The sequence below is a fragment of the Erythrolamprus reginae genome, chromosome 2 (genome assembly GCF_031021105.1).
Source record: "Erythrolamprus reginae isolate rEryReg1 chromosome 2, rEryReg1.hap1, whole genome shotgun sequence".
NCBI lineage: Eukaryota > Metazoa > Chordata > Lepidosauria > Squamata > Dipsadidae > Erythrolamprus > Erythrolamprus reginae.
The window spans coordinates 37400173-37427804 of NC_091951.1; the positions used below are offsets into that span (position 1 = coordinate 37400173).

The 27632-nt window shown below is 41.7% G+C and overlaps 2 protein-coding genes across 4 annotated transcripts in view; both read left to right on the forward strand.

Annotated features, from left to right (window-relative positions):
- LOC139158357 (neural proliferation differentiation and control protein 1-like) overlaps positions 1 to 12436 on the forward strand; it is a 36603-nt gene extending 24167 nt beyond the window's left edge. The window contains exons 7-9 of the mRNA XM_070735661.1: positions 1709 to 1785; positions 3582 to 3675; positions 10537 to 12436. Coding sequence (XP_070591762.1) covers positions 1709 to 1785; positions 3582 to 3675; positions 10537 to 10602 — 237 coding nt within the window. The 3' untranslated portion in view covers positions 10603 to 12436. The remainder of the gene's footprint in view (positions 1 to 1708; positions 1786 to 3581; positions 3676 to 10536) is intronic.
- LOC139160193 (TNF receptor-associated factor 1-like) overlaps positions 1 to 26300 on the forward strand; it is a 635213-nt gene extending 608913 nt beyond the window's left edge. For all 3 annotated transcript variants that reach the window (XR_011557898.1, XR_011557897.1, XR_011557895.1), the window contains one exon: positions 26037 to 26300. The gene's annotated coding sequence lies outside the window, so the exon portion shown is untranslated. The remainder of the gene's footprint in view (positions 1 to 26036) is intronic.
- The last annotated feature ends 1332 nt before the right edge of the window (positions 26301 to 27632 follow it).

Sequence of the window (27632 nt, forward strand, 5' to 3'; positions counted from 1 at the left end):
GGGCAATCCTAATCTCAGGGGGGAGCTGGTTCCAGAGGGTCGGGGCCCCCACAGAGAAGGCTCTTCCCCTGGGTCCCGCCAGACGACATTGTTTAGTCGACGGGACCCGGAGAAGGCCAACTCTGTGGGACCTAACCGGTCGCTGGGATTCGTGCGGCAGGAGGCGGTCCCGAAGATATTCTGGTCCGGTGCCATGAAGGGCTTTATAGGTCATAACCAACACTTTGAATTGTGACCGGAAACTGATCGGCAGCCAATGCAGACTGCGGAGTGTTGGAGTGATATGGGCATACTTGGAGAAGCCCATAATTGCTCTCGCAATTATGAAAGATGAAGACCCTTGCTTATAGGACGGGTTAAACTGTAGCCTGTTGTGTGAAGCCAGCCTTTATGGTTTGGAAACCATGGTTCATCTTGTATCGTATGAACTCAACCAAAGGGGGCTTAGTAGATTGTGTTGAAAGAAATGCAAATGAGGAGGAGGAAGGAGGGGGGTGGATGATATCCTAGTAGTCATTGCTTTCTCGTAGTTTTATCAATTTATAATATGATATACAAAGAGAATACAAAAGCAAATATTAGGAAAATTGGGAAAAGAAAAAGGAAAGTGAATAATGGGGGAAAGCAAGGGGAAAAGAAAAGAAGGCATTGACTTTTGACTCCTTTGGTGCAGTAAATTAGGCATTAAGATTATAATAATAGAAACTAGCCATTTCTATTACAAAAAATCTATCGAATCGGTAAAACCCCAAAATCAAAGTTTCCAGAGATGATGATGATGATTTTCACAAAAAACAGCAATACACAGCAAATGAGATTGATATTATTATTGTTGTTGTTGTTGTTGTTGTTATTGTTGTTGTTATTATTATTATCATTATTATTATTATTACTATCATCATCATCATCAACAGAGTTGCAAGGATTATATATAGGCATACAAATCCAATAAATAAATGAGATTACTTACAGGACCGTCTCCTGCCTCATGTATCCAAGTGGCTGGTCAGGTCCCACAGAGGTGGCCTTATATATATATATGAGTTGGCATTTATATATATATAAATGAAGAGGCAATAGCCATCGCAATCTCTGGAACGTTTAAAATTTATTTAAAACTACTAAAATTACTTAGCTTTTATTATTCCTCTACTAACTTACTCAGAGTATTAAAATTCCCATTGAAGACATTGTTTATGTCATAGAATGCTGTTCAATTTGTTCATTACCCACGTCACACCCTTCCTTCCCTCCCGTGGGGATTTTAATACTCTGACGAAGTTAGTAGAGGACTAATATATGAGTGTTTATATGTATATATTGGTTAATGTCCTGGAGATCAGAGTTAGGTATTACTCCCAAAATCAGGAAAGTCATATCGAGGCTCTTCTAAACATTTTTTTCTTTACGGTGCCTCGCCCATAGACAGGAATCTTGCCAAACTAAACAGGCTACTTTCACCTCAAGACATATATTCTGGGAAGTGTTAAGGAGGAGCCGTTTTCACCCTTTTTCTCCATCACAAACTATTTCAATTGCGTTTTCTGTTGATTGCAACTCTGGAATGCGTTCCCTCCCTTTAGGGAATCTGGAGGACATTCCATCAAAAGGGCCTTGCCTGTGGGCTTTCAAAAGAGACAACTGGGTTGGTGGAGGATGCTTGAGGAGAAGGCTCTCCTTAATATAATCTTCTGTTCCTCTTTCTCAGTATATGGATTCCAGACTAGCACAGTCTTGTCAAGTTCACCACTATCAGCATCGGAAGAAACTTCTGACTGGTGAGGAGTAAGTGTTCTCTTCTCTTTTTTAAAAAAGTAAATTTGTATTGATTTTAAAATATAGAATATAAAACACACACACAACATACAACAAGTGCTCAGTGATTAGTGCCTACTACCAGACAAGATTCACACCCCTCCACCAAAATGGGGGCATTTCTTATATATACCATTTTAACTCAAGAGCAATATATCTATTTACATATTATAAAGTGATTCCAATTTATTCCTTGTGGCTTGGTCTCGAATTCTACTATATCGTCTTACCAAGAATAAGTTTTCTTCTCTAGAACTTTCCATGGGAGACGGGAGGGTGCGAGAACGGGGCAAATCCCAGAATTGGAAAGACGAATGGCTCCTTGGGAGGGGATCCTAGAGAGAACAGATCTTTCATCTCTCTTACCTCAAGAGAAAAGATCTCAGAAGTTGGGGATATCTTTAAAAGATTTGTTTTCCCAGAGCTGGGAAACAGACCTCCCAGACAAACATTTGATCACTTAGGAGACACTTAACTTCCGGAGGAATTAACTATTTCTGACAGGATTTACTTCATGGGTGAAATCCAGCAATTCTGGAGAACCGGTAGTGGAAATTTTGAGTGGTTCAGAAGAACCAGCAAATACCACCTCTGGCTAGCCCCAGGATAGTGTGGGATTGGAAATTTTGTAATATTCTTTCCCCAAGACTGGGGAATGAATAGGGATTTTGCAGTATCCTTCCCCTGCCATACCCACCAAGCCAGGCTCACAGAACCCATAATAAAAAAACACTGACCGACTGACTGACTGATTGACATAGAAACATAGAAACATAGAGAAGTGACGGCATAAAAAGACTTCATGGTCCATCTAGTCTGCTCTTATACTATCTGGTGGATATATGTTTATCCCGGGCATATTTAAATTCAGTGACTGTGGATTTACCAACCACATCTGCTGGAAGTTTGTTCCAAGCATCTACTACTCTTTCAGTCAAATAATATTTTCTCACGTTGCTTCTGATCTTTCCCCCAACTAACCTCAGATTGTGCCCCCTTGTTCTTGTGTTCACTTTCCTATTAAAAACACTTCCCTCCTGATCCTTATTTAACCCTTTAACACAGTATTTCCCAACCTTGGCAACTTGAAGATATTTGGACTTCAACTCCCAGAATTCCCCAGCCAGCATTCGCTGGCTGGGGAATTCTGGGAGTTGAAGTCCAAATATCTTCAAGTTGCCAAGGTTGGGAAACACTGCTTTAACATATTAAAATGTTTCGATCATGTCCTCCTTTTCCCTTCTGTCCTCCACTTACTGACCAACTGACTGACTGACTGACTTACTTTGTAGGCTGTTCTATCCCAAGCGACTGTCAAACCATGGGTGGGAAAATATTATAACATGTGTTTGCACAAGGTTGCACACTCCATCACGCACAAACCTCCATGCACACCTGAAGATAAGATATTACAAACCCTCAAGCCTCATTTTCTCACCCCAGGCAATATGTTCACCCCTACTCTGTTATCATTAGCTGTCTGAAACACTTTTAAATCCGGAACAAGGAGACAACATTTGTAAGCGGCCCAGACAGACAAACACACACGCACACCCACACACCCTATTTCACTGGAGTATCAGAAGCAGGAGGAGCTTCATCCCAATCTGACTTGCAAGATTCTGTCTGATCTCAATAAGAAAGAGCTTCCTTCCGTCTTCCTGTGAAATTCACTTCTTAGTCTGATCTACCTGATGAAGCTAACCGTTAAGGACTCTATGAACTCTTTAACATCCCATCATTTTATCTTGCATCCTTTTCCCCAGGAGGCAATCTCCCAAAACAATGGAGCAGAACCCTACAGAATCAGAGAGTGAAAGTGGAGACTACACTGTATACGAATGCCCTGGATTGGCCCCGGTATGTATGGATGTACAGGTACTGTATTTTTCGGAGCATAAGGCGAACTGGAGTCAGAAACCTTAGTTTGGGGAGGAGGAAAATAGGGAGAGGGGAATCTGCCTACCAGGTAATCATCTGGCTAGCGTCCTGGTCAGCTTCAGCACATTATTTTATCCCCTGGTTAGGGCTTTAAAAAAACTTATTCGGAGTGAGTAGCAATGAAAACAAGCCTGCAAAGATTTAGGGCTGGAAAAAAGATTCTTTGGAGAGATTAGCAATGAAAAAGCCTACAAGCCAGGAAAATCGTTAGGACTGGGAAAAAACATTCTTTGGAGAGAATAGCAATGAAAAAGCCTACAAGCCAGGAAAATCGTTAGGACTGGGAAAAAACATTCTTTGGAGAGAATAGCAATGAAAAAGCCTACAAGCCAGGAAAATCGTTAGGGCTGGAAAAAACATTCTTCAGAGAGATTAGCAATGAAAAAAAAGCCTGCAAGCCAGGAAGAGCTGGGAAAATCAATAGTGCATCATTAGGACTGAATTTTTCGCACTCCCACATGCACCATGACCAGCTGGTCTTCCTGTTTCTGGTGCTCCGGTATGCACAAAGACCAGCTGGCCAGCCGGAAACAGAAAGAGCAAATGGCGATGCCCACATGCCCACAGAGCATCACAATACTAGACCAGTCTGGCTCTCATGTATATTTGCATTCAGTCTGTGCTTAACAACAAAGATGGCTTCCGACGGGCTGTGGAAATGTCCCATCTCAAAGGCAAATCACTCCTCCAAAATCAAAATGCACACCTGTTTATTTTGATACCAGGCCAGTGATGGCGAACCTTTTTTTCCTCGGGTGCCGAAAGAGCGTGGGTGTGCACTATTGTGCATGCGTGAGTGCCCACACCCATAGATCAATGCCTGGGGAGTGCAAAAACAGCTTCCCTCGCCCCTCGGAAACCCTCTGGAGGACAGAAACGGCCTGTTTCCCAACTTCTGGTTGGCCCAATACACTCGTGTTTTGCCTTCCCCAGGCTCCAAAAGCTTCCCTGGAGCCGTGGGAGGGTAAAAACGCCCTCGCCCATCCCCTCGGAGGCTCTCTGGAAGCCAAAAATGCCCTCCCAGAGTCTCTGTGTAAGCCAAAAATCAGCTGGCTGGCACACACATACACATTGGAGCTAAGCTAGGGCAATGGCTCGTGTGCCAGCAAATATGGCTCTGCGTGTCACCAGTGGCACCCATGCCACAGGTTTGCCATCACTGCCCTAGGCTTAAACAAACCCGCCTTCCTTCCATACCATTGGATGGAGCATAGAAAAGCAAAAATAAAAATAAAGAGTTAAAACAGAAGCATAACATGTAAATATGTATATAGAAAAGTATACGTATTTTAGCTATTATTATCAGTACAATATGTCTAAATATATAAAATGTGAGGTAACAAAAAAAAGATGGAATGATGTAACAATGCAGAATCGCTTATTGTATTATTGTACTATTGTTTTTGCAAAGTAGACTGAAAGATTAATAAACTCTATTAGAACAAAAGGGAAAGGAAAGAAAAACCCGCCTCCCAGACAAGAAAAACATTACAATCCTAAAACAGACATGAAATAATTGAATGATAACCAGTGGTCTACCTAGCAGTAGTCCTTCTGCCGAGCTGTGTGAAATGTCCACTTTCATTTTAAGCAAGATAAAAAAAAACTTTTCGTGGACATTTTGTTTCGTTGTTGATTGGCCTGTTAATCCCAAAGCTTTCCATGCGTTACTAAAATGTATTAATGAGGTTAGCGAGGTTATGTCTCCCTGCCCCGACATTTTACAAAGGTATGGTCAAGGCATGGGTTTCACTTACCTTCGTTACCAGTTCGGAACTGTGAACTTTTTAAAAGTTTTTAAGAGAAGATTGAACTGCCACTTGACTGGTGTACTATAGGGTTCCTGCTTGGGCAGGGGGTTGAACTCGATGGCCTTCATGGTCCCTTTCAACTCTAACAATAAATAAACTTGCTCACAGGGCTCTTTTGCAACATACGCAGATCGTCTGTGATGATATCCAGGCAAGTGGGTGGAGCCTCGCGTCAGCACTGCTACCAGTTTGCCTAATCCGGGGCAAACTGGTAGGAACCCACCACTGGTTTGGTCAGAAAATGTTTCCAGGCATGTTATCTGTTTCACTTTCTATGAGTAGTAAGATACATCAACAGCTGTTTCACTTCTTATGAGCAGTAAGATAAGTCAGTGGAAGTTAGATCCACTGAATCAACCATGTTGTTAACTCATTAACTTCTGAGATTTACTTAACTGCTATATCAAGAAAGGTAGTAAAATGGGGCATAATTCATTTAACAATAGAAATGTTGGCCACGATTGTGATTGTAAGTCAAGGTTTATCTGTATAGTGGTACCTCTAGTTAAGAATGCCTTTACTTAAGAACTTTTCTAGATAAGAACCGGGTGTTCAGGATTTTTTTACCTCTTCTTAAGAACCATTTTCTACTTAAGAACCTGAGCCAGAAAAATTTTTTCAGGAAATTTGAGAGCGGCACAAAGGCCCGGCCAGTTTCCTGCCATTCCCCCTGAGTTTCTCTCTCTGGCACAGTGTATGGGAGGCGCATGCTCCTCCTCGCCGTCTCAGATGCCCTATTTTTTTTAAGCCTTAAAGTTTTGGATTTTTTTAAATTCACCTCAACTTCTTCCTTCCGCAGTGACTGTCCTCCTCCTCCTCTTCCTCTTCCTCTTCCTCCTCCACCCACCCAAATTCCAAGCTTTTATTTCTTTCCTAATGGGTTTGAACGCATTATTTGTTTTTACATTGATTCCTATGAGAAAAATTGCTTCTACTTACAAACTTTTCTACCTACGAACCTGGTCACAGAATAAATTAAGTTCTTAAGTAGAGGTACCATTGTATAGATAGTCCCTGGGGTACGTCGTCCTCGACGTATGACTTTCGTCATTACGACGACCCGGGGACAGTTTTGAAGCCACCGCTGCCGCCGCCGCCTCCATTCAGGTGAAGGGATCTCCACAGTGGGCGGTGGCTTCAGAGACACTGCGAAGATCCCCTTACCTGAACGGAGGCGGTGGCGGCTTCAAGGGACCAACAGCCGGTCCTTCTCGGCGCTGCGTTGCTGTAGCCTCCAAGGCTGCCCACCACGGAGATCCCCTCACCCAAACGGAAGCAGCGGTGGTGGCGGCGGCAGCCTCGGAGGCTACAGTAACGCAGCGCTGAGAAGGACCGACTGTTAGTTCCTTCAAGAAGCCGCCGCCGTGTAAGTCGGAATATTCATGTAAATCGGAATATTCCCACTTACACCAAACTTGGCTTATGACGGGCCGTGGGAACGGATCCCCGTCGTATGTCGGGGGCTACCTGTATTTGCAATAATGAGAAGGGGTCTACAAAGATAGTAAATATATAAATTATCCCTTTTAATGGCTTTAGTTCAGCAAGACATATTCTACTAATCTGAGTGAATAAATAAGTCCCACATTTTACAATCAAGAGAATCTAGATAAGAGGTAACAATAAAACCTCAGGCGTGCCACTAAACAATAGCAACAGTTCTTAGCCAAATTGCTCAAATAAGCAGTCAATGCCCTTCCTTCACACAATTTGATCATTGTTATTTTGATGAGTTTTTATGTTTTAAACTACTCTGTTCTGGAGGCCTTACATCTAACATGCACAAAAGCCACTAGGATGACTCTCAAGAGAATAATTATACTGGACTGAATTTTTCTTTGAAAAATGTTAGCAATGTGTTCACTTTATCGTAGTCCTTTTGAAATTGTAGGGATACACACTGCTCAAAAAAAAATAATAGAGGGAACCCTCAAAGAACACATCCTAGATCTGAATGAATGAAATATTCTCATTGAATACTTTGTTCTGTACAAAATTGAATGTGCTGACAACAAAATGAAATTGATTGGCAATCAGCGTTGCTTCCTAAGTGGACAGTTTGATTTCACAGACGTTTGATTTACTCTGTTTAAGTGTTCCCTTTATTTTTTTTGAGCAGTATATATTTTGCATTGTCCTCTTAAAGCACTCCAGGCCGCAGCTTCTTCTACATCCAGTCCATACCTTTAGGCATAGCCAAAAAGCTATTCCTAGTTATAATAGTAAGGCAATAAACTATCTTTTGTCCACCCTTCCATTCAGCCTTCAGTAGTTGTTGGTGCTTAATCACTGGGGGAAGGGAAGGGTTTGAGACTGGACAGTCACTTGTCTGAAATGATAGGACCTCCTGCTCAAGAAGGGGGCTGGACTAGAAGACCTCCAAGGTCCCTTCCAGCTTTATTCTGATTCTGATTCATTCGTCTACCCTTCCCACTCCCTATTTCTGCTGACAAAGATCCTGCCAGGGAATTGTGCAGCAAACGCCCAAATGAAATCAGAGGCATTGACAGGAACTTCTGGTTTTTATATAATTAGATATATTTTACATTTATATTTGCAGTGGACAAGATAGTCAGGAATACAGGGACGACTACAGTTCCTGTCCTAATTTGTTTTTATCTTTCTATCTCTACTTTATACTTATATTATGTTAAACATACTACATTACTTTATTTTATTTGTATGACAAATAAAATAAATAAATAAAATAAAATCACGAGGTAAACCTAAATAGCATACAGAGCACACAAAAGAAAAAGGTGGGAAAAAGGGGGAAATCCCCTGCATATTTGGGATGGGTTCTATCCAGTTTGGACCAGATCACTGAAACTGTTAGCAACCCTCTGGTGACATGACAATGGTGTCACAGATCTGGTTGGGTTGGTGCTGGTTCATGGGCACTGCCATCTTTTTTGAGGAATTTTTGATGATTTCCCCCCCCTGTTTGGATGGTTTCTCCTATTCCGCTGCTTGAAAAAGAGCCCTCCGCCTGCCCCCAAGTTAACACTGACCTTTATTTCTTTGCACGAAGCACAACTGATCAACCCCCCTAGTTGTGTTTCGGGCTAAAGCCTCTTTTTGACTCGTGCAGTATACAGGTCCTCAATGGAAGGCAGGTTGGCAGCAATTGTTTTTTCTGCTGTTCTGATTCACCTCTGAAGTCTGTGTCGGTCTTCTTGGGTTGCAGCACCAAACCAGACAGTTATAGAGGTGCAGATGACAGACTGCATATGTATAGGTAGACATTCAGACTAATATGTATAGGTAGGCCAGTGTTTTCAACCAGTGTGCCAAGGCACACCAGTGTGCCGTGAGACATAGTCAGGTGTGCCGTGGGGAAATTAAACATGGGTCCCCAAACTACCATTCCTGCCAGGAATGTGTTCATTGAAACAGGCCCAGGTTTTCACACTAAGTGAGTATAAATACATTTAGAAACTATATTATTAACTATATGTATAATATGTACTGCGTTAGTGTCATTTTGTGTCCTTTTGCTTGGTGGTGTGTCCCAGGAATTTGTAAATGTAAAAAATGTGCCATGGCTCAAAAAAGGTTGAAAATCACTGAGATAAACAACCTTTTTCTAGGCAAAGCCAAGCCTTGGTAAAAAAAAAAATACTTTAAAGTCTTTGTGATAGCGGGAAGCCTTATCATGTGAAAGCAATATTAATGACACAATGTTTGATTCTCTTTTACTATTTTCCCTTTCCATTTTAGTTAAATATAAGTAAAATCTAACCTGTTTTTCTGATTAGTTTACAAATAGGGGAGGAAAGTCCTCGCAATTGGACAGCTGGCCACCAATTTCAATAGCACCGGGCTGGACAAAAGCTGGATTATAGATGACCCCAGGGAATGGAGAAAAGAGGCTGGGGATATCTTGCTTGTGAATCACAGATTGTGGATTTTGAGATTATATGATAAAATGAGTTATTCCCTACCTAAATGACGCTAGACCCACCTCTCTGAGCTGAAGTTAGGTTTGAAGCTGAAGTTTTGCTAAATGGAGTAGGCAGTAAACTTTTTTCCCCCTTCTAAAATTCATATAACACAATTCTGGGCAGCTCATAAGTAGTTCACAGAGACAGGAACACAAACATTAAAAACACCCCGGAATTATATTTATTAGGAATCATAAAGAAAATCTACTCAAGAAACATAAAACACCTGATACTACATATTGTGACAGCAGCGAGAATTGTGTATGCACAAAAATGGAACAATTCAAAAATACAGAGAAATAATTAAGAAAGTATATAATTGTGCAGAAATGGATCAGCTAACTATGGCAATAAATTATAAAAAAAAGACTCAGACTATTATAACATCTGGACATTGTGGTACAAATGGATAGAAAAAAGGAAAACTGACCTATAATAAAAACGTGTATGATATTAGAATATAGATATAGTTATATAATCTTATAGTATACAGTTAAAAAGGAAATAATTGGACGTTAATTTACTTGAAAAATAGCTGGATTTGTATTTGTGTTGATGTTTGTTTAAACGTTGTGTTTGTGTTTCTTTTTTAATGTATAAAATTCAATAAAAATCTTTTTTTTAAAAAATTAAAAACAACCTTAAAATTGGACAAAAATGAAGTTAAAGATAATCCAATACAAAAGGTTGCTCTGGTATAGCTAATAATAATCCCACAATACAAACACACCTAGTCCCAAAGGCGCTTTTTTTCAAGAGGCAACTGGACTTGGTTTCTCCTTGAAGACTTTTCGCTTCTCATCCAAGAAGCTTCTTCAGTTCAGCATCTTTGGAGGAGAAGCTGAAAATCTTCAAGGAGAAGCAAAGAAGCAATGTCTACCCAGCTATGCAGCTTTGGAGGAAGCGAATCCGGCGGCAAGGTAGGTTAGAACCCACCCCTGCTCTGCACAATTGTAAGAGAAACACAGTTTAAAAATAAAATAAAAGAACACCTTGACTAACTTAGTGCTTTCTTCTCTTTTCAGAGTGGAGAAATGGAGATCCACAACCCTCTCTTTGACACTTCCTCCCTCCACCGATGTCCTCCCTAATTACCCTCCTGTTTTTCTTCCTTCCTTCATCTTATCTTGTCACCGTCTGGATTCGCGTAGGAAAATATTCAAACGTACAAACACACCCCAAGGTGCCGTCTGTTCGTCCTCTTCCTTCGAGGGAAGATCACATCCGTCCCATCTATTCCTATATCCTCTTAGGCTAATACTATGGGAATGCTTTTCAGGCTTGTAGGAGATTTTTTTTCTATCATAGCTTTGCTTCGGTTTGAAGGTCTTCTGACAATGAACTTTTATCCTGGAGGTTCCTCTTACCGTTTTGGAGATCTTGGTTCAAGCTCTCCTGACGCCACCAACTCTTGGACTGGAAGGCTGTCTTGTTGTATCCAATCCAGCTGTGGAGATTTAAGGAGCAGAAGACTTCATTTGTCACGTACAAAACAAGAAAATGGAGAGGCACTCTTAGAGGTCTAACATGGACCCCAAGCATTTTGCTCATCAGTGGTGTCCACTCTTCCCTGGAAAATATACATACATGCCGTGTGTGATATACAAGCTAGTCAATTTGTCATGTCACCAGAGGCGGAAAATCTCATAAAACACCTCTCCTCAGCAATAATCTTAACAATAGCAACGGTATTTAATTTGCTACATTTTCACGATGATAACTTAAGTCTCCTGTCTCGCTTTGCTCCACGGTTGGGAAAAGCCCTTGTCCCACCCCCAACAGCATAAATGACCTGGGAGCTGTTGTTGGATAGATATTATTTTAATTGGGGTATTGCATACTTCTATTGGAGGCCACCGTCGTGCATCAGTGAGGTCAGGAGATTCAGGCAGTTGGAAAGAGTATAAAGATTTAATGCAAGCTTAAGATATTGAGAAAAAATCTGGCCAAGTGACCATTATTTATTAATTCAACTTCTATGCCCAATGGGACTCACATTAAGGGAATGTGCAGAAGTTAAGAAAGGAATTCAAGGTGGGTTGGACTTAGATGTCCAGAACTCATGACTTATGATGGTTGGACTCTCCCTTAGCCTCAGCCTGACCATCTTCTACACTTCTCCTCTTCCTAGATGAGTTTCAGCTTGCAAGTTCAACACAACTTGTGCTAGGGACCTGATGGTATTTACTTATGTATGTATCTATAAAACCCGCTGTTGTTTTTTTAAGAGTCTTAAGCGATGAGTAATGCTAAAATATTCCCTTGCAACCCAGCAGCCAAAACAATAGCATTAGCAATAGCATTTAGATTTATATATCGCTACAAAGTCCTTCACAGCCCCCCTCTAAGGGGTTTACAGAGAGTAAGCATATTGCCCCCAACAATCTAGGCCCTCATTTTACTGACCTTTGAAGGATGGAAGGCTGAGTCAACCTTGAGCCTACTGAGATTTGATCTGCCAAACTGCTGGCAGTCAGTGATCAGCAGAAGTAGCCTTGCAATACTTCACTCTAACCACTGCACCACTGAGGCTCTATGTATGAGAAGCAAGGTCTAAGGGAGATTACCCAGTCCTGAAGAGTAGTAGATCCTTGGAACAAACTTCCAGCAGACGTGGTTGGTAAATCCACAGTAACTGAATTTAAACATGCCTGGGATAAACAAATATCCATCCTAAGATAAAATACAGGAAATAGTATAAGGGCAGACTAGATGGACCATGAGGTCTTTTTCTGCCGTCAGTCTTCTATGTTTCTATGAAGTTTTCTCCGCCTGTCCTTGAGCCAGCTGAAAATGATACTGTTTTTATTTCCTTGTATTTTTCATCCTCTTCAACAATTTGACCATCACAGAGTGAGGCGGCAGATGCCCTGTGTGGATAGGGTATCATGCCCTCTAATATAATAACACGTGTAGCCATCCAAATCTTGTTTGTTTATGGCTTCCTCTGCGGAACCTGACTTATCTTAGATATCGGAGTCACAAAGACCAAGAGGTCACATTAGTTTTATTTCCTTGGATGATTTTTTTTTCCATAGGTGGATTTGTTTTGGGGGTTGTATAAAGCAGGATAACTTTCCAAAGCTGGCTGAGGAACTCTTGTCTAACTTGTGGAACTTCAACTCCCAAAGCCAAGGTTGGAGACCCCTGGTATACAGGAAGGAGAGGAAACAGCAATAAGATGTTTCTGTAGAGAGTTTCTTTTTTGGGACAAGTTGCTCATTGAATACCGTCCCATGCCCAACACATAGACCTAATCCCTCCCATTGTGCGTCAATGTGCTGTTTTTCCCTATTATTTTTCATCTACTGAAATCAGTGGACAAGTCAAAAGGAGGATTTGGAGGAATCCAAAACACTGAAATGACTTTTTTTCTTTTAACATATTCAAGTTTTTGCCACGAAATGATCCTTTGATTGATTCAAAATTCATACTTCACATGTGTAAGTCTTGGAGTTAATTGAATTCCTTTCCTCCTGGGCTAGAAAGCAGCTCTCATTCTCATGAACAGCTCCTTAGGAGAGTCCCACAGATGCATTTGCTGGTCCCTGCCTCGCTTTGTTGCACATTTAGGAGCATCAGGAACATAGCACTTAAGGTACTCTGGATCAGTGGTCCCCAACCTTATTTATTTTTATTTATTTATTAATCAGATTTGTATGCCGCCGCTCTCCGCAGACTCGGGGCGGCTCACAGCAATAATAGTACAATGTAAACAAATCTAATATTTAAGTTTAAGTTAATTTAAAACCCCAATTTAAAAACCAATCATACATACTAGCATACCATGCATAAATTTTATAAGCCTAGGGGAAGGGAAAGTATCAATTCCCCCATGCCTGACGACAGAGGTGGGTTTTAAGGAGCTTACGAAAGGTTAGGAGGGTGGGGGCAACTCTGATATCTGGGGGGAGTTGGTTCCAAAGGGTCGGGGCCGCCACAGAGAAGGCTCTTTCCCTGGGTCCCGCCAAACAACATTGTTTAGTTGACGGGACCCGGAGAAGGCCAACTCTGTGGGACCTAACCGGTCGCTGGGATTCGTGCGGCAGAAGGCGGTCCTGGATATATTCTGGTCCGGTGCCATGAAGGGTTTTATAGGTCATAACCAACACTTTGAATTGTGACCGGAAACTGATCGGCAACCAATGCAGACTGCGGAGTGTTGGTGTGACATGGGCGTATTTAGGAAAGCCCATGATAGCTCTCGCAGCTGCATTCTGCACGATCTGAAGTTTCCAAACACTTTTCAAAGGTAGCCCCATGTAGAGAGTGTTACAGTAGTCGAGCCTCGAGGTGATGAGGGCATGAGTGACCATGAGCAGTGACTCTCGGTCCAAATAGGGCCGCAACTGGTGCACCAGGCGAACCTGGGTAAACGCCCCCCTTTTCGGCTTGACGGCCCAAAGGTGGCAAAGGGAGAGGGGATGGTTCCGTGAGAGCAACAGGCAGGCACGTCCAGCTCCAGTTGCACATTGGTGCAAACCAGTATTGAGTTGCTACTGGTACAGATAAGGACACCACACCAGTAGCGAAAATTGTGCTGCATGTGTGGCTTCACTTCTCCTGTGTGTGCGTACATGCCAATGTGGTATTGTTTCTGTGCATGTGCAGAGGGGATTCGCGTGTGTGTGAAATTTTGGCATTTTCTTGTTTCAGCAGATGCGCAGAAGCAAAAAAAACCCACCTGAAATCTCGCACACCTATGTCCCCTCGCCAGGTTTTGCTTGCTGTGCATGCACAGAAGCAAAAAGACGCTGGGACGTAAACGCATGCACGCAGAAGAATAGAAGCTGTGCGCGCAAAGCAACATTTGCTGCTGGTGCACTGTCCTCATACATACCAGTAGCAACCCACTACTGGTCCAGCTCCATTTGCACATACGGTGGATTATTGGGTTGCTACTGGTATGGATAAGGAGACCTCACCAGGAGCGAAAATTGTGCCGTGCATTTTATTTATTTATTCATTCATTCATTCATTCATTTATTTAATTTTATTTATTTATTTATTAGATTTGTATGCCGCCCCTCTCTGTAGACTCGGGGCGGCTAACAACAATAATAATAAAACAGCGTATGACAAATCTAATATTTAAAATAGCTAAAAACCCTTATTAAAAACCAAACATACACACAAACATTCCATACATAAAATTACATAGGCCTGGGGGGAAGGAATATCTCAATTCCCCCATGCCTGATGACAGAGGTAGGTTTTAAGGAGCTTACGAAAGGCGAGGAGGCTGGGGGCAATTCTGATCTCTGGAGGGAGTTGGTTCCAGAGGGTCGGGGCCACCACAGAGAAGGCTCTTCCCCTGGGTCCCTCCAGACAACATTGTTTCGTCGACGGGACCCGGAGAAGGCCAGCTCTGTGGTACCTAACCGGTCACTGGGATTCGTGCGGCAGAAGGCGGTCCCGGAGATATTCTGGCATGAAGCCCTATTTGTGAGAACGAGTGCTTGTCGCTGGTGCAAATGAAGCTGCAGGCGCTCGTACATTGCTTGTGTAGCCCAGTTCGAAATGGGATGCAGACCAGTAATGGGCCTCAACCCGGGGATTGGTGATCCCTGCCTTAGATGGTATAATTATAGTTTATTATAGATATTATGATAGATACCCTGTATTATAGTTTATTTTTCATCCCCAAAGTCCTAAACAGCGGTTTGTTTAATATAGGTTGTACTTCTACATAGGTTGATGCTCAACTGGCCACCTTCCCTTCAACTTGTGTATTATGTTGAACCTTGATCAATCAAGGGGAGCTGCACCATCACCCCACACCTGACCCAGTGCGGCAGTGGTGGGTTGCTACCGGTTTGACCGCACACAGCAAACCGGTGGCGGCGATGGCAGAAGGCCCTGCCCACTGGAATGGATATCATCAAAAAATACTCTGCGCATGCGCAGAAGCATTGTGCATGTGCCCGCTCCTGCTCCTGAACTGTTAGCCAAGATAAGTAGAACCCACTACCGCAGTGCAGGCATGAAATTGGTTCATCTCCTGGTAGGTTGCATACGTGTCACAGATCTCTTTTCCCTGTGTGCAAACATTTATTTATTTATTTATTTATTCGGTTTTTATGCCGCCCTTCTCCTTAGACTCAGGGCGGCTTACAACATGTTAGCAATAGCGCTTTTTAACAGAGCAAGGCTACATACACAATGCAAAATCTGCTGGGTTACTTGCATGGCCTCTACATAAAGCACCTCTATGTGCGCAGGTGTACATACAAATACACACACACCTGTGTCAGGTTCCAGTTGAATTCCCTCTCCAAGCTAGTGTGCAAATGTAGAAAAGCCGGTGTGATCGTGTGTTGTAGTGGGAATCCTCTTAACTTTAGTGTGATTCTTTCTGTCTTTCTTTTAAAAAGGCCTTCCCCTTCCTGAGAGTTCGGGGAGTGTACGAGACCTTCTAATTTGCTACTTTAAACAACAGCACTGTAGTCTTATACGTGTCTTGTGAAATGGGCTCAGCGTTCCTCCTTCCTGCTCTACTAATTTGAAGTAGTCTAACCTAGATTGTGTGCTTAGACAGGGGTGCACCATATACATTCGGTGTTGCAGACAAACTTGTTTCGGAGTTTTTATTCCTCCTTATTCTTATAGAACTAAGCCATATTTGGGGGTCAGAAGGGGGGAAGAGATAGGAAACCCATTTGCAAATGAGGAATAGCTATTATTCTGTATATGGGGGCAGGCCTGGAGACCTTGGATCCTCTATAGATCTACATTTCTCAACCTTAGCAACTGATGGGTGGACTTCAACTCCCAGAATTCCTCCTCAGCCAGACTGGGGAATTCTGGGAGTTGAAGTCCACCCCTCAGTTGCCAAAGTTGAGAAACACTGTTTGATACATATCCTCTTAATAAAGGAATGGGCATGGCAGGATGGAGAATTCTGGAAGTTAAAGTCCACACATCTTAAAGTTATCAAATCTGGGGGGGAAACCCACTGGTTTGTACCTTCAAAGGTCTTTTTTACTTGGAAATTCACTTGTAAGCTTAAATTTGCCTTCAGGAGGAAAAAAAATAGGATGTTCCCCTTTAATTTTGCCTTAATGTAGAGTTGCTGGAATTAAACTGAAAAAAATATCCTTGCCTATTATAAGACAGAAAACCTCTCTTTGCTGTGTTCATTGGAATTGAGCATCCCATTATGTGAACCATTATCGTTTTTAAAGCCTAATTTTAAAGCCTAACCCATTGGGTTTTGCTGAAGAAACCATGACAGCTTAGTACATTTTGCAACTGAAATGGAATCAAACTAATAGCAATAATGTACAGTGTGTTTCTACTACTGGCATCAATGGTTATGACATTGTTTGAGGTTTTGTTCCTCTCTTTGAGGGAGAAATGCAGGGGGTTGTCTGCCATAACAGTGCCCCAAATTGGTACAGAATGGCAGAAGAGGCAGCAGATGGGAGAAAACTACCACCCAATGACAACAATTTCAATTTATCAAGTCCTACTTTGACTCATTCCAGGTGGTAAAGACAGTGTTCCTAGGTAAAGACACGTCTATCATGGAATAAAGGGCCTTTAAGGGGTGACTTGATCGAAGTGTATAAAATCATGCTCTGTTCAGTTCTGGTCAACACACTTCAAAAAAGACTTTGAAACTCTGGAGAAGGTGTAGAAAAGAGCAACCAAAATGATCAGGGTTCTAGAAACCAAGACTTACGAAGAGAGACTGCGGGAACTGGGCATGGATAGCCTAGAGAAAAGGAGGGCCAGAGCGGACATGATAGCAGTCTACAGGTATACGAGGGGTTGCCACAGAGAGGAGGGGATCAATTTATTCTTCAGGGCACCGGAGGGCCGGACGAGGAACAACGGCTGGAAGCTGACCAAGGAGAGATTCAACCTGGAAATAAGGAAGAACTTCCTGACGGTCAGAACGATCAACCAGTGGAACAACCTACCAGCGGACGTTGTGAACTCCAATACTCTGGACATTTTCAAGAGGAAATTGGACTGCCATTTGGCTGGGATGCTATAGGGTTCCTGCTTAGGCAGGGGGTTGGACATGATGATCTGCATGGTCCCTTCCAACTCTAACAATCAATCAATCAATCAATCAATAAATGCATGGGATAGAAAAGGTGGATAGAGAAAAATTCTTTTCTCTATCACACAATACTAGGACGAGGGGGCATTCCCTAAAGCTCAAATAAAGGGAAATATTTTTTCACCCAGAGGGTCGTTGGTTTATGGAATTCACTTCCAGAAGAGGTCATGACAGCTGTCAGCCTTGATAGCTTCAAGGCAGGATTACACAGATTCATGGGTGCCAAGCTATTGAAACAGATGTCCAGGTGCGGCCTCTATGTTGGTTGAGGCAGGCAGGATTCCCTTGGGTACCATTTGTTGGGGGTCAGGGGAAATGGAGGGTTTTGCCTTCTCTTTCTGCTCAAGATCCCCATGGACAATTGGTGGGCCACTGTGTGACGCAGAATGTTGGACTCGATGGGCTTTGGCCTGATTCAGCATGGCTCTCGTTATGGTCTTATGTTCTTGGACAGCTTTGCTTCCAGAACTTGTGGAAGCTGTAGTATTGGAAACACTCAAGAAGAGATTGGATAACCATTTGTCTGAAATGGTATAAGGTTTCCACCCTGAGCACGGGCTTGGACTAGAAGACCTCCAAGGTCCCTTCCAATTCTGTTATTCTATTAAATTATAAGGGAATGATTGGCCTGAAGTCATCCAGGAAGCCTTGTGGCTGAAAAGGAATTGGAATCAGGATCGCCCTACTTCTAGCTCAATCCCTTCGCCATGTTGGCTAATTTAACTTAATGAAAATATAATTAATATGAAATTTTTAAAAATGATTATTTTGAAGACCTGGGGGAAAGATCAGAAGCAACGTGAGAAAAGCAATGAGTCTCCGGAGAGGGGCAGCATACAAATCCAATCAATCAATCAATCAATCAATATATCAATATATCAATATATCAATAAATAAATAAATAATTTTACTGAAAGAGTAGTGGTTGGTAAATCCACAGTAACTGAATTTAAACATGCCTGCGATAAACATATATCCACCCTAAGATAAAATACAGAAAATAGTATAAGGGCAGACTAGATGGATCATGAGGTCTTTTTCTGCCGTCAGTCTTCTATGTTTCTATGTTTCTAAGATACTCAATCATCCAAGTCGTGTTTGTCCGAAAGGTACTTTTCCAAAAAATAACTGGACTTTTTTCCCCTTGAAAATGTTTCACTTCTGATCCAAGAAGAAGCTTCTTAGATGAGAAGCGAAAGGTTTTCAAGAAAAAAAAATCAAAATCCAGTTGCCTTTTTGGAAAAAACATCTTTGGGATAACCCACCATGTTAAAATGTGTGTAAGGCCAAACAAGGCTTAACCCAATTTCAACATCTTCCCCAAAACCAGTGTTGAAAAGAAGCAGTCTAGACCCTCAACTTTGGGTCATTCCACAACAATCGGGCAAAGAGCGGAGAGGATAAAAGTGTTAAGTGTGACTGTTGTTCGGGGGTGTCAAACTGAAGGCCCATGGGCTGAATCCAGCCTGCGGTGTGTTTAGATCTGGCCCGCAGGGCCATCCTAGATACAGCAAAGGACCAGCCCACAGTGTCTCTGTCAGTGAAAATGGAGCTCGTGAGGGCTGCACATGGCCCTCCTGGGCTCTGTTTTCAGTTGTGACGGCCTCCTGCAGCCAGTGTTCCCTCTAATTTTTTCGGGGGGGGGGGGGGGGGCGGGGGCGGAAAAGTATAGTGTCTGAGTGGCAGTCCCTTCGGGACTGGGCGGCACAGAAATAATAAATAAATAAATGAATGAATGAATGAATGAATGAATGAATGAATGAATGAATGAATGAACGAACAAACAAACAAACAAACAAACAAACAAACAAACAAAAAACCCACCCTGTTTTGACTCAGAGAATTTCAAAATAAAATACTGTACTGTGTGTCTAGAACAGTGAGCTCCTAATAGGGCAACTCTATCAATATCAAAATGCCACTTAAATAGTTGAGCTAGTTTCAAACTAGATTTTGATTTTCTTTCTCTCTTCCTTACTCCCATTCTTTTTCTCTCTCTTTTCCTTCCTCTCTTTTTTCTATCTTTCTCTCTCTTCCTCTCTCTCTCCTTACCTCTCACTCTTTCCCTCTCAGCTTCTGGGCAGGTTTGGAAAACTCTGAGTTGATGATGATTTTTAAGTGAGCGATTGCTCACTGCTCAGCTTAGAGGGAACTATGCCTGCAGCCTTCTGCCAGCCAAAACAGAGTTTGGCCCTCCTGGATTCCATTTTCACTGCCAGAGAGCTGCAACAGTGTGTCACAGCCAAAAATGGAGCCCAGAATGGCCTTATGCAGCATCGAGCTGGCCATGCCAGAGGTGGGTTCCTCCTGGTTCACCCGTGTTAGTATGTCTTAGTATGAAACCTTCAACTCACATTAAGCAGAGTTTTTGAGTGTAGGAAATGTGGATTAGCCAGACCAGTGTTTTGCACCCTTGGAAACTTGAAGATATTTGGACTTCAACTCCCAGAATTCCCTAGCCAGCAAACGCTGGCTGGGGAATTCTGGGAGTTGAAGTCCAGACATCTTCAAGTTGCTAAGGTTGGGAAACATTGAGCCAGACAATGACTCAGACTGAGTATCCATGTATATACAACAATATACAGAATCAACAATATAATACTACTAATAGTTTACAAACCATGCACACAGCAAGAATACAGCTCACAGCAAATATATCTCTAACAAAGTAACTTCCCCCAAAGGGAACGGTGTTGGCGCCCTCTTATGGCCAACCTGTAAAAGTTCCTTAAAGGTACAGTCTTTATACTGTACATCATCTTTTTCTAAATTTCTTTTGAATTTTATTTTATTTTCTTCTGAGCATGTGCAGAAGCTAAGTTTCCGGCACTGCGCATGTGTCACCATCTTGTTTTCAGCTTTGGGGGAAGATTTCTTTGGATTTTTTGCCACCACTTTGGTCATGCCATCCCCCAGGCTCCCAAGATCAAACACAATCCTGATGCTGCCCTCAATAAATTTGTGTTTCACATGCCTGCTCTTGATCATCAAAACATTGCTGTTCCTTCAATGGGCATGTTCAGACATGCCCATTGGTTATCTTTGATGCATTTTTTTTTTACCCTCCTTGGTTATTTCTAGGAGAGAGCGCCAGATGTCAAGACATTTCTAAGTTTTTATATCGCCATTATTTGCCTGATGTGCAGAAAGGAGACAGAGAGAGAACAGGTTACAAAATCAGCAGGAATGGAATGCTAAGGGGATCAATATGAAGGAGGTAGATTGAGGCAGCTTTGTCTGAGAGAATATATTTATAGAGATTTAATTGCAGGATAGCAAAAGAAAAATGAATGCATTAAAAGAAAGATACCTTGATTGGTTGGCATTGATAAGATCCCATGAAAGACAAGTGGGATTAAAACAAATAAACAAAAAAACGATATAAAGTATAAGGTACAGGGGGATAAGATAGGGGGAGATTGTAAACAATACTGAGGTACAGTAAATTAGATTGAATTAAAGTAGATTTCATTTTATCTCCTGCCTTTCTTATTGTTCACACTTTTTCTGGATTGTGTCTAATGAAACTCTACTCCAAAATTAAATAAAAAAACAATGGTACTTAAACATTTTTGAAGCTTTCTGAATATTCAGTGATGATTATGATGTTATCCATTCAATCGCATCTGACTCTTGGCCATTCTGTTGACCAGGTCTTTCACACCATCAGATCTTTCTTTCTTTCCTTTCTTCCTTCCTTCCTTTCTTCCTTCATATTTATTTATTTATTTATTTATTTATTTATTCATTCATTCATTCATTCATTCATTCATTTATTTATTGGATTTGTACGCCACCCCCCTCCGTAGACTCGGGGCGGCTCACATCAATGATAAAAACAGCATGTAACAGTCCAATTAATAAAACAACTAAAAACCCTTACTATAAAACCAAACATACACACAAACATACCATGCATAACTTGTAATGGCCTAGGGGGAAGGAATATCTTAACTCCCCCATGCCTGGCGGCATAAGTGAGATATTATACTACTACTTTGAATTTTTCTATGCCATGGTTGGTATTGGCTTTGATAGTGCCCATCCACCATGTTCTTTAACAGCCTGATTCCCTTTTTATTTCAATATTTCTGCATAAATGTCACCTAAAATACAATCGCTCTCTGCACAAGTCCACCAATGAGATAAAGAAAGGTCAGTTAAATAAAAGTCCAAAGCATTATATCTGTTCAATTACTTAAGAGAAATGATCTAAAACCTGACTATTTCTAAAACCGTAGATCCCTTTTCCAATAAAAGTGAAGCTGTCCACAAAAATATAGAAAGAAAAAAAATTGAGCCCACTGAATGAGCCCTGAATGGTGGGAAGCGAAGCAGAAATGTAGCTTCCTTATGCTTTCTTGACAAGAATAAAGGATAATATTTGTAGGTCAAGATTAAAATGAGGAGTGCTTGGTGTAATAATAATAATAATAATAATAATAATAATAATAATAATAATAACAACAACAACAACAACAACAACAACAGCAGCAGCAGCAGCAGCAGCAGCAACAGGGTCAGAAGGGACCTTTGAGGTCTTCTAGTCTAACCCCCTGCTTAGATAGGAAACCCTACACTACTTCAGAGAAATAGTTATCCAACATCTTCTTAAAAACTTCCAGTGTTGGGCCATTCACAACTTCTGGAGGCAACTTGTTCCACTGATTAATTGTTCTAACTGTCAGGAAATTTCTCCTTCGTTTTATGTTGCTTCTCTCCTTGTTTAGTTTCCACCCACTGCTTCTTGTTCTATCCTCAAGTGCTTTGGAGAATAGTTTGACTCCCTCTTCTTTGTGGCAACCCCTGAGATATTTCTATCTTCACTGTACTGTATTAACTGACTTTGTTCTTTAGTGGAAAAACAAAATTAAATATTCAGGTGTGTTGCATTCTATTGCACCTAAAAATAAATCACTGCTGATCAGTTAACATTACTAATTTTGTACAAAGCCATTGAGATAGAAAAACATCCCCAAAATATGAACAAGCGGAATGATACCTCTCGCTTACCAGACATCTGGAAACCAGCCCTCAAATGTATCCCAGCCATAGAAACCAGACTCAGAACACACATTGTAAAGCAATCAAGTAGCCTGCAAGTTCCAACTACTCAGGATATCACGCCTAATCTACAACCATTAACTAATCAGCATACCTCAGCTACATCAACGACCCCAATTGTTACCCCACTGACTCACCAGGAAGTTTCTACACAGCGGGCAATTGCTGAGCCATCAAACCACACCCAGCCACCAGTATTTATAGAAGGAAGGCAGCTCAGGTCTCGCAGTGTTCGCCTGAGAATAAGGACAGAAACACCAGCCTGAAGATGATGAGTGAGACCTCGTCGAAACGTCGCCAGAAATTTCCAAATCCTACACGGGAAGAAACCCTCTATGCGACGTTTCGGTGAAATCACATTCACCATCATCAGGCTGAAGTTTTAAGTTTCGTGTTGCTGTAAATATTTACAGCAACACGAAGCTTAAAACTTCAGCCTGATGATGGTGAATGTGATTTCACCGAAATGTCGCATAGACACTCAAAATATTACACGGGGCAAAACCCGAACTCAGAACAATCTACATATACTGTATATATAAATGCACACACACACACACACATATATACACACACACATGATGCATGATGAAGGTTATAGAGGAGATACTCATAGTAAAATATATCTAAGAAAGAATAGAAAAGAAGATATAGTAATAGAACATATCAATGAAAGAATAGAAGAAGAGATGTAGGAATAGAAGAAAGGTATAGGAGATATAGGAGAGCAATAGGACAGGGGACAGAAGGCACTCTAGTGCACTTGTACTCGCCCCTTACTGACCTATTAGGAATCTGGATAGGTCAACCATAGATAATCTAAGGGTATGCCGCCCCTCTTCAGAGACTTGGACCGGCTCACAACAATAACAGCAACGTAAACAAATCTAATACATTTTTTTAAAAAAATCTAAAAACCCATTATTAAAACCATACAACACATACTATACATAAATAATATAAACCCAGGGGCTGAATTTCTCCATGCCTGACGACATAGGTGGGTCTTCAGTAACTTACAAAAGGCAAGGAGGGTGGGGGGGTACTGATCTCCAGGGGGAGTTGATTCCAGAGGGCCGGGGCCGCCACAGAGAAGACTCTTCCCCTGGGGTCCGCCAGACAACATTGTTTAGTCAATGGGACCCGGAGAAGGCCAACTCTGTGGGACTTAATCGGTCGCTGGGATTCATGTGGCAGAAGATGATTCCGAAGGTATTCTGGTCCGATGCCATGTAGCTTTATTTGCCATGCAAATAAAGCTACATATTGCAGAAAATATAGATTTGTAACCAGAGTAATAATACTGGAAATGCCTGAAGCTCTTTTGGGTGTTTCATATTTACTTAAGAGCCATATCCCACCTTTCCTCCTGCTCAGTTAGTACCTAAGACAAGGGAGGTACTAATACCACTCTATAAAGCCTTGGTTAGACCACACTTTCTTTCTTTCTTTCTTTCTTTCTTTCTTTCTTTCTTTCTTTCTTTCTTTCTTTACTTACTTATTTATTTATTTTTATTATTATTTTATTTATTTATTTTGTCCAATACACAATAATAGACAATGAAGATTATAGAGGATATAGTAGAGAAGAAATACGAGATATAGGAGAGACTATAGGACAGGGGACGGAAGGCACTCTAGTGTGCTTATGTATGCCCCTTACTGACCTCTTAGGAATCTGGAGAGGTCAACCGTGGATAGTCTAAGGGTAAAATGTTGGGGGTTAGGGGAAGATACTACGGAGTCCGGTAATGAGTTCCACGCTTTGACAAGTACTTAGAGTACTTCATCCAGTTTTGGTCACCCCAATACAAAAAAGACTTTGACACTCTAGAGAAAGTGCAGAGGACAGCAACCAGGCTGATTAGGGGACTGGAGACTCTAATAATAATAATAATAATAATAATAATAATTATTATTATTATTATTATTATTATTATTATTATTATTATTATTATTAGATTTGTATGCCGCCCCTCTCCGAAGACTCGGGGCGGCTCACAACAATAATAAAAACAATATAATAGTGAAACAAATCTAATGTTAAAAGACAAGATATATAAAACCCCAGCAATTAAAACCAAACAACACATACATACCAAACATAAAACATAAAAGCCTGGGGGAGGTATCTCAGTTCCCCCATGCCTGGTGATATAGGTGGGTCTTGAGTAATTTGCAAAAGACAAGGAGGGTGGGGGCCATTCTAATCTCCGGGGGGGAGTTGATTCCAGAGGGCCAGGGCCGCCACAGAGAAGGCTCTTCCCCTGGGGCCCGCCAAACGACATTGTTTGGTCGACGAGACCCGGAGAAGGCCAACTCTCTGGGACCTTATTGGCCGCTAGGATTCGTGCGGTAGAAGGCGGTTCCAGAGGTATTCTGGTCCACTGCCAACACTTTGAATTGTGACTGGAAACTGATCAGCAACCAATGCAGACTGCAGAGTGTTGTAGAAACGTGGGCAAATCTGGGAAGCCCCACGATGGCTCTCGCGGCCGCATAACATACGAAGAGAGGTTGCAGGAATTGAGCATAGCCAGTCTGGCAAAGAGAAGGACCAGGGGAGACATGATAGCAGGGTTCCAATACTTGAGGGGCTGCCACACAGAGGAGGGGTTCAGACTGTTTTCCAAGGCACCAGAAGGCCAGACAAGGAACAATGGATGGAAACTGCCCAAAGAGAGATTCAACCTGGAAATAAGGAGGAACATTCTGACAGTGAGAGCAATCAACCAGTGGAACAGATTGCCTGTGAAGGTTGTGAAAGCTCCAAGGCTTGAGACCTTCAAAGGCTAATTGGACTGCCATTTGTCTGAAATGGTATAGGAACTCCTGCTTTAGGGTGATGGTGGGGTTTGAACTAGATGACCTACAAGGTCCCTTCCACCCTGTTAATCTAATCAAGGTGAAATAGGCAATATGATACCCCTCCACTCTTTATATGCCTCAGCTGCACTCACACAAGTTTACACAATATCCTTGATTAGCTTTAATCTAGGGTGACTTTTTTTGGTAGTTTAGCAGGTGTTGTCCCCAAAGCAACTGGACTTTCTGGTGTGGGTGTGTGGAGGTGGGGGAGGGGTCCTCTTGAAAACATTTTGCCTCTCATCCAAGCAGCTTCTGCAAAGAGACTATTTATTTAGCAGAAGTGTGTAGAGTTCAACAAGATCCAAATAATATTTGCAACAATTTGATTTAGCCCTGATTTACTGAATCAACCAAGTTACCTGGTTTGCACACTAAACACAACCCTAAACAAATGGCAATCCATGGGCTTGCACAAAACACAGCAAAGTCAATGGAGACACTCAAAGTTTTCCTAGACGCCATCACTCTGCTAAACAAATACTGTCAAACTATTTACGAAGTCTGCACTACTATTACTTCTAGTTTTTTCTCATCATTACTATCGCCCATCTCCTCCCACTTATGACTGTATGACTGTAACTTATTGATTATATCCTTAAGATTTTTATTAATATTGTTTCCTCATTGCTTATTTGACCCCTATGACAATAATTAAGTGTTGCACCTCATGATTCTTGACAAATGTATATTTTTGTTTATGTACACTGAGAACATATGCACCAAAGACAAATCCCTTGTGTGTCCATGTCCAATCAAACTTGGCCAATAAAGAATTCTATTCTATTCACTAGTCTAATAAAGTGCTTTTCCAAAGGTAACTGGACTCTCTTGGGGGGGTTTTCCCCCTTGAAAACATTTTGTTTCTCATTCAAGTACCTGTTGCAATTATACTGCTAAAAAATAAATAAAGGGAACACTCAAATAACACATCCTAGTTCTGTATGAATGGAATATTCTCATTGAATGCTTTGTTCTGTACAAAGTTGAATGTGCACAACAGCATGTGAAATTGATGGTCAATCAGTGTTGCTTCCTAAGTGGACAGTTTAATTTCACAGAAGTTTGATTTAATTGGAGTTATATCGTGTTGTTTAAGTGTTCCCTTTATTTTTTTTTTGAGCAGTGTATTATCTGGATCTAGTAATCTATACACCTCTGCCAAACAAACCTGCCTTGGACTCTGCAAAGAGACAGGTGGGCTTAATCCTAGAGACTGGCTTGCTTTAAGACCACCACGATCTGATTTTTGTAACTCATTCTCTTAGCTCTGATGGGACAAAATTAAAATTAAAATAATAAAATGCACTGGATAGGCACAGTGGAGCCTGATCTCTTGCAGGATCAAATGACCTTGATTTTTTTTTTCCAGGGCAGAGGATGAAGGTTGTTTACAACTAGAGTTGGATAAATTTGGGGAGGAGGTGCTGCCAGCAAGCAGAGAGGTGTGAATGCCTCATTGTTGGGGGAAGCTGATGGATCCTTTTGGAAGTGAGCTGGGAGGGGGGTGGGCCGCAGCCCCACGTAGGCAACAGAAAATAGGACTCCAGGAAACCGACCCACCAGGAGAGCCATCAAGGACCCAAGAAGAGCAATTGATAACTTGACAGCACATTTAGCAAGACAATGGAGCCTGAAGGGCCTTTGATACATTGTCCTGGAGGGAGGGGCTGAGAAAAGAGGGAGAGACCTTGACTCCTGTGGTTTTTATCTCTCCAGCTATCTGCTGGGGTTTTTATCACTTTATAAGCCCCGATGAGCACTAACCAATCCTTGGCATATCTTCTGGAATGTCTGGGGGGCCATGGGGCCTAGTGGTTAGGGTAAGCATCCCCTGTGGGGACGATTGGGACATTTCAAAAAGGAAGGAGATTTTTAAGGGCTGGAAGGTATTGCTGGCATTTACCTCAAGATTAAAACCTGAAAGTATCACACAATTAAACAAAAAAAAAACCCCTATATTGCAATTGTGGATGTATTCCACCAAGGGTGTGAACACTCTAGGGAGTTAACTCTTTAATTTCCCCCAATGGAATGTTAAATCATGATCTTTAATATCTTAAGGTATAAAATTATATCTACTGGCTTTTATTTTACAAGGCAGGTTGTTCTCTAATGCAG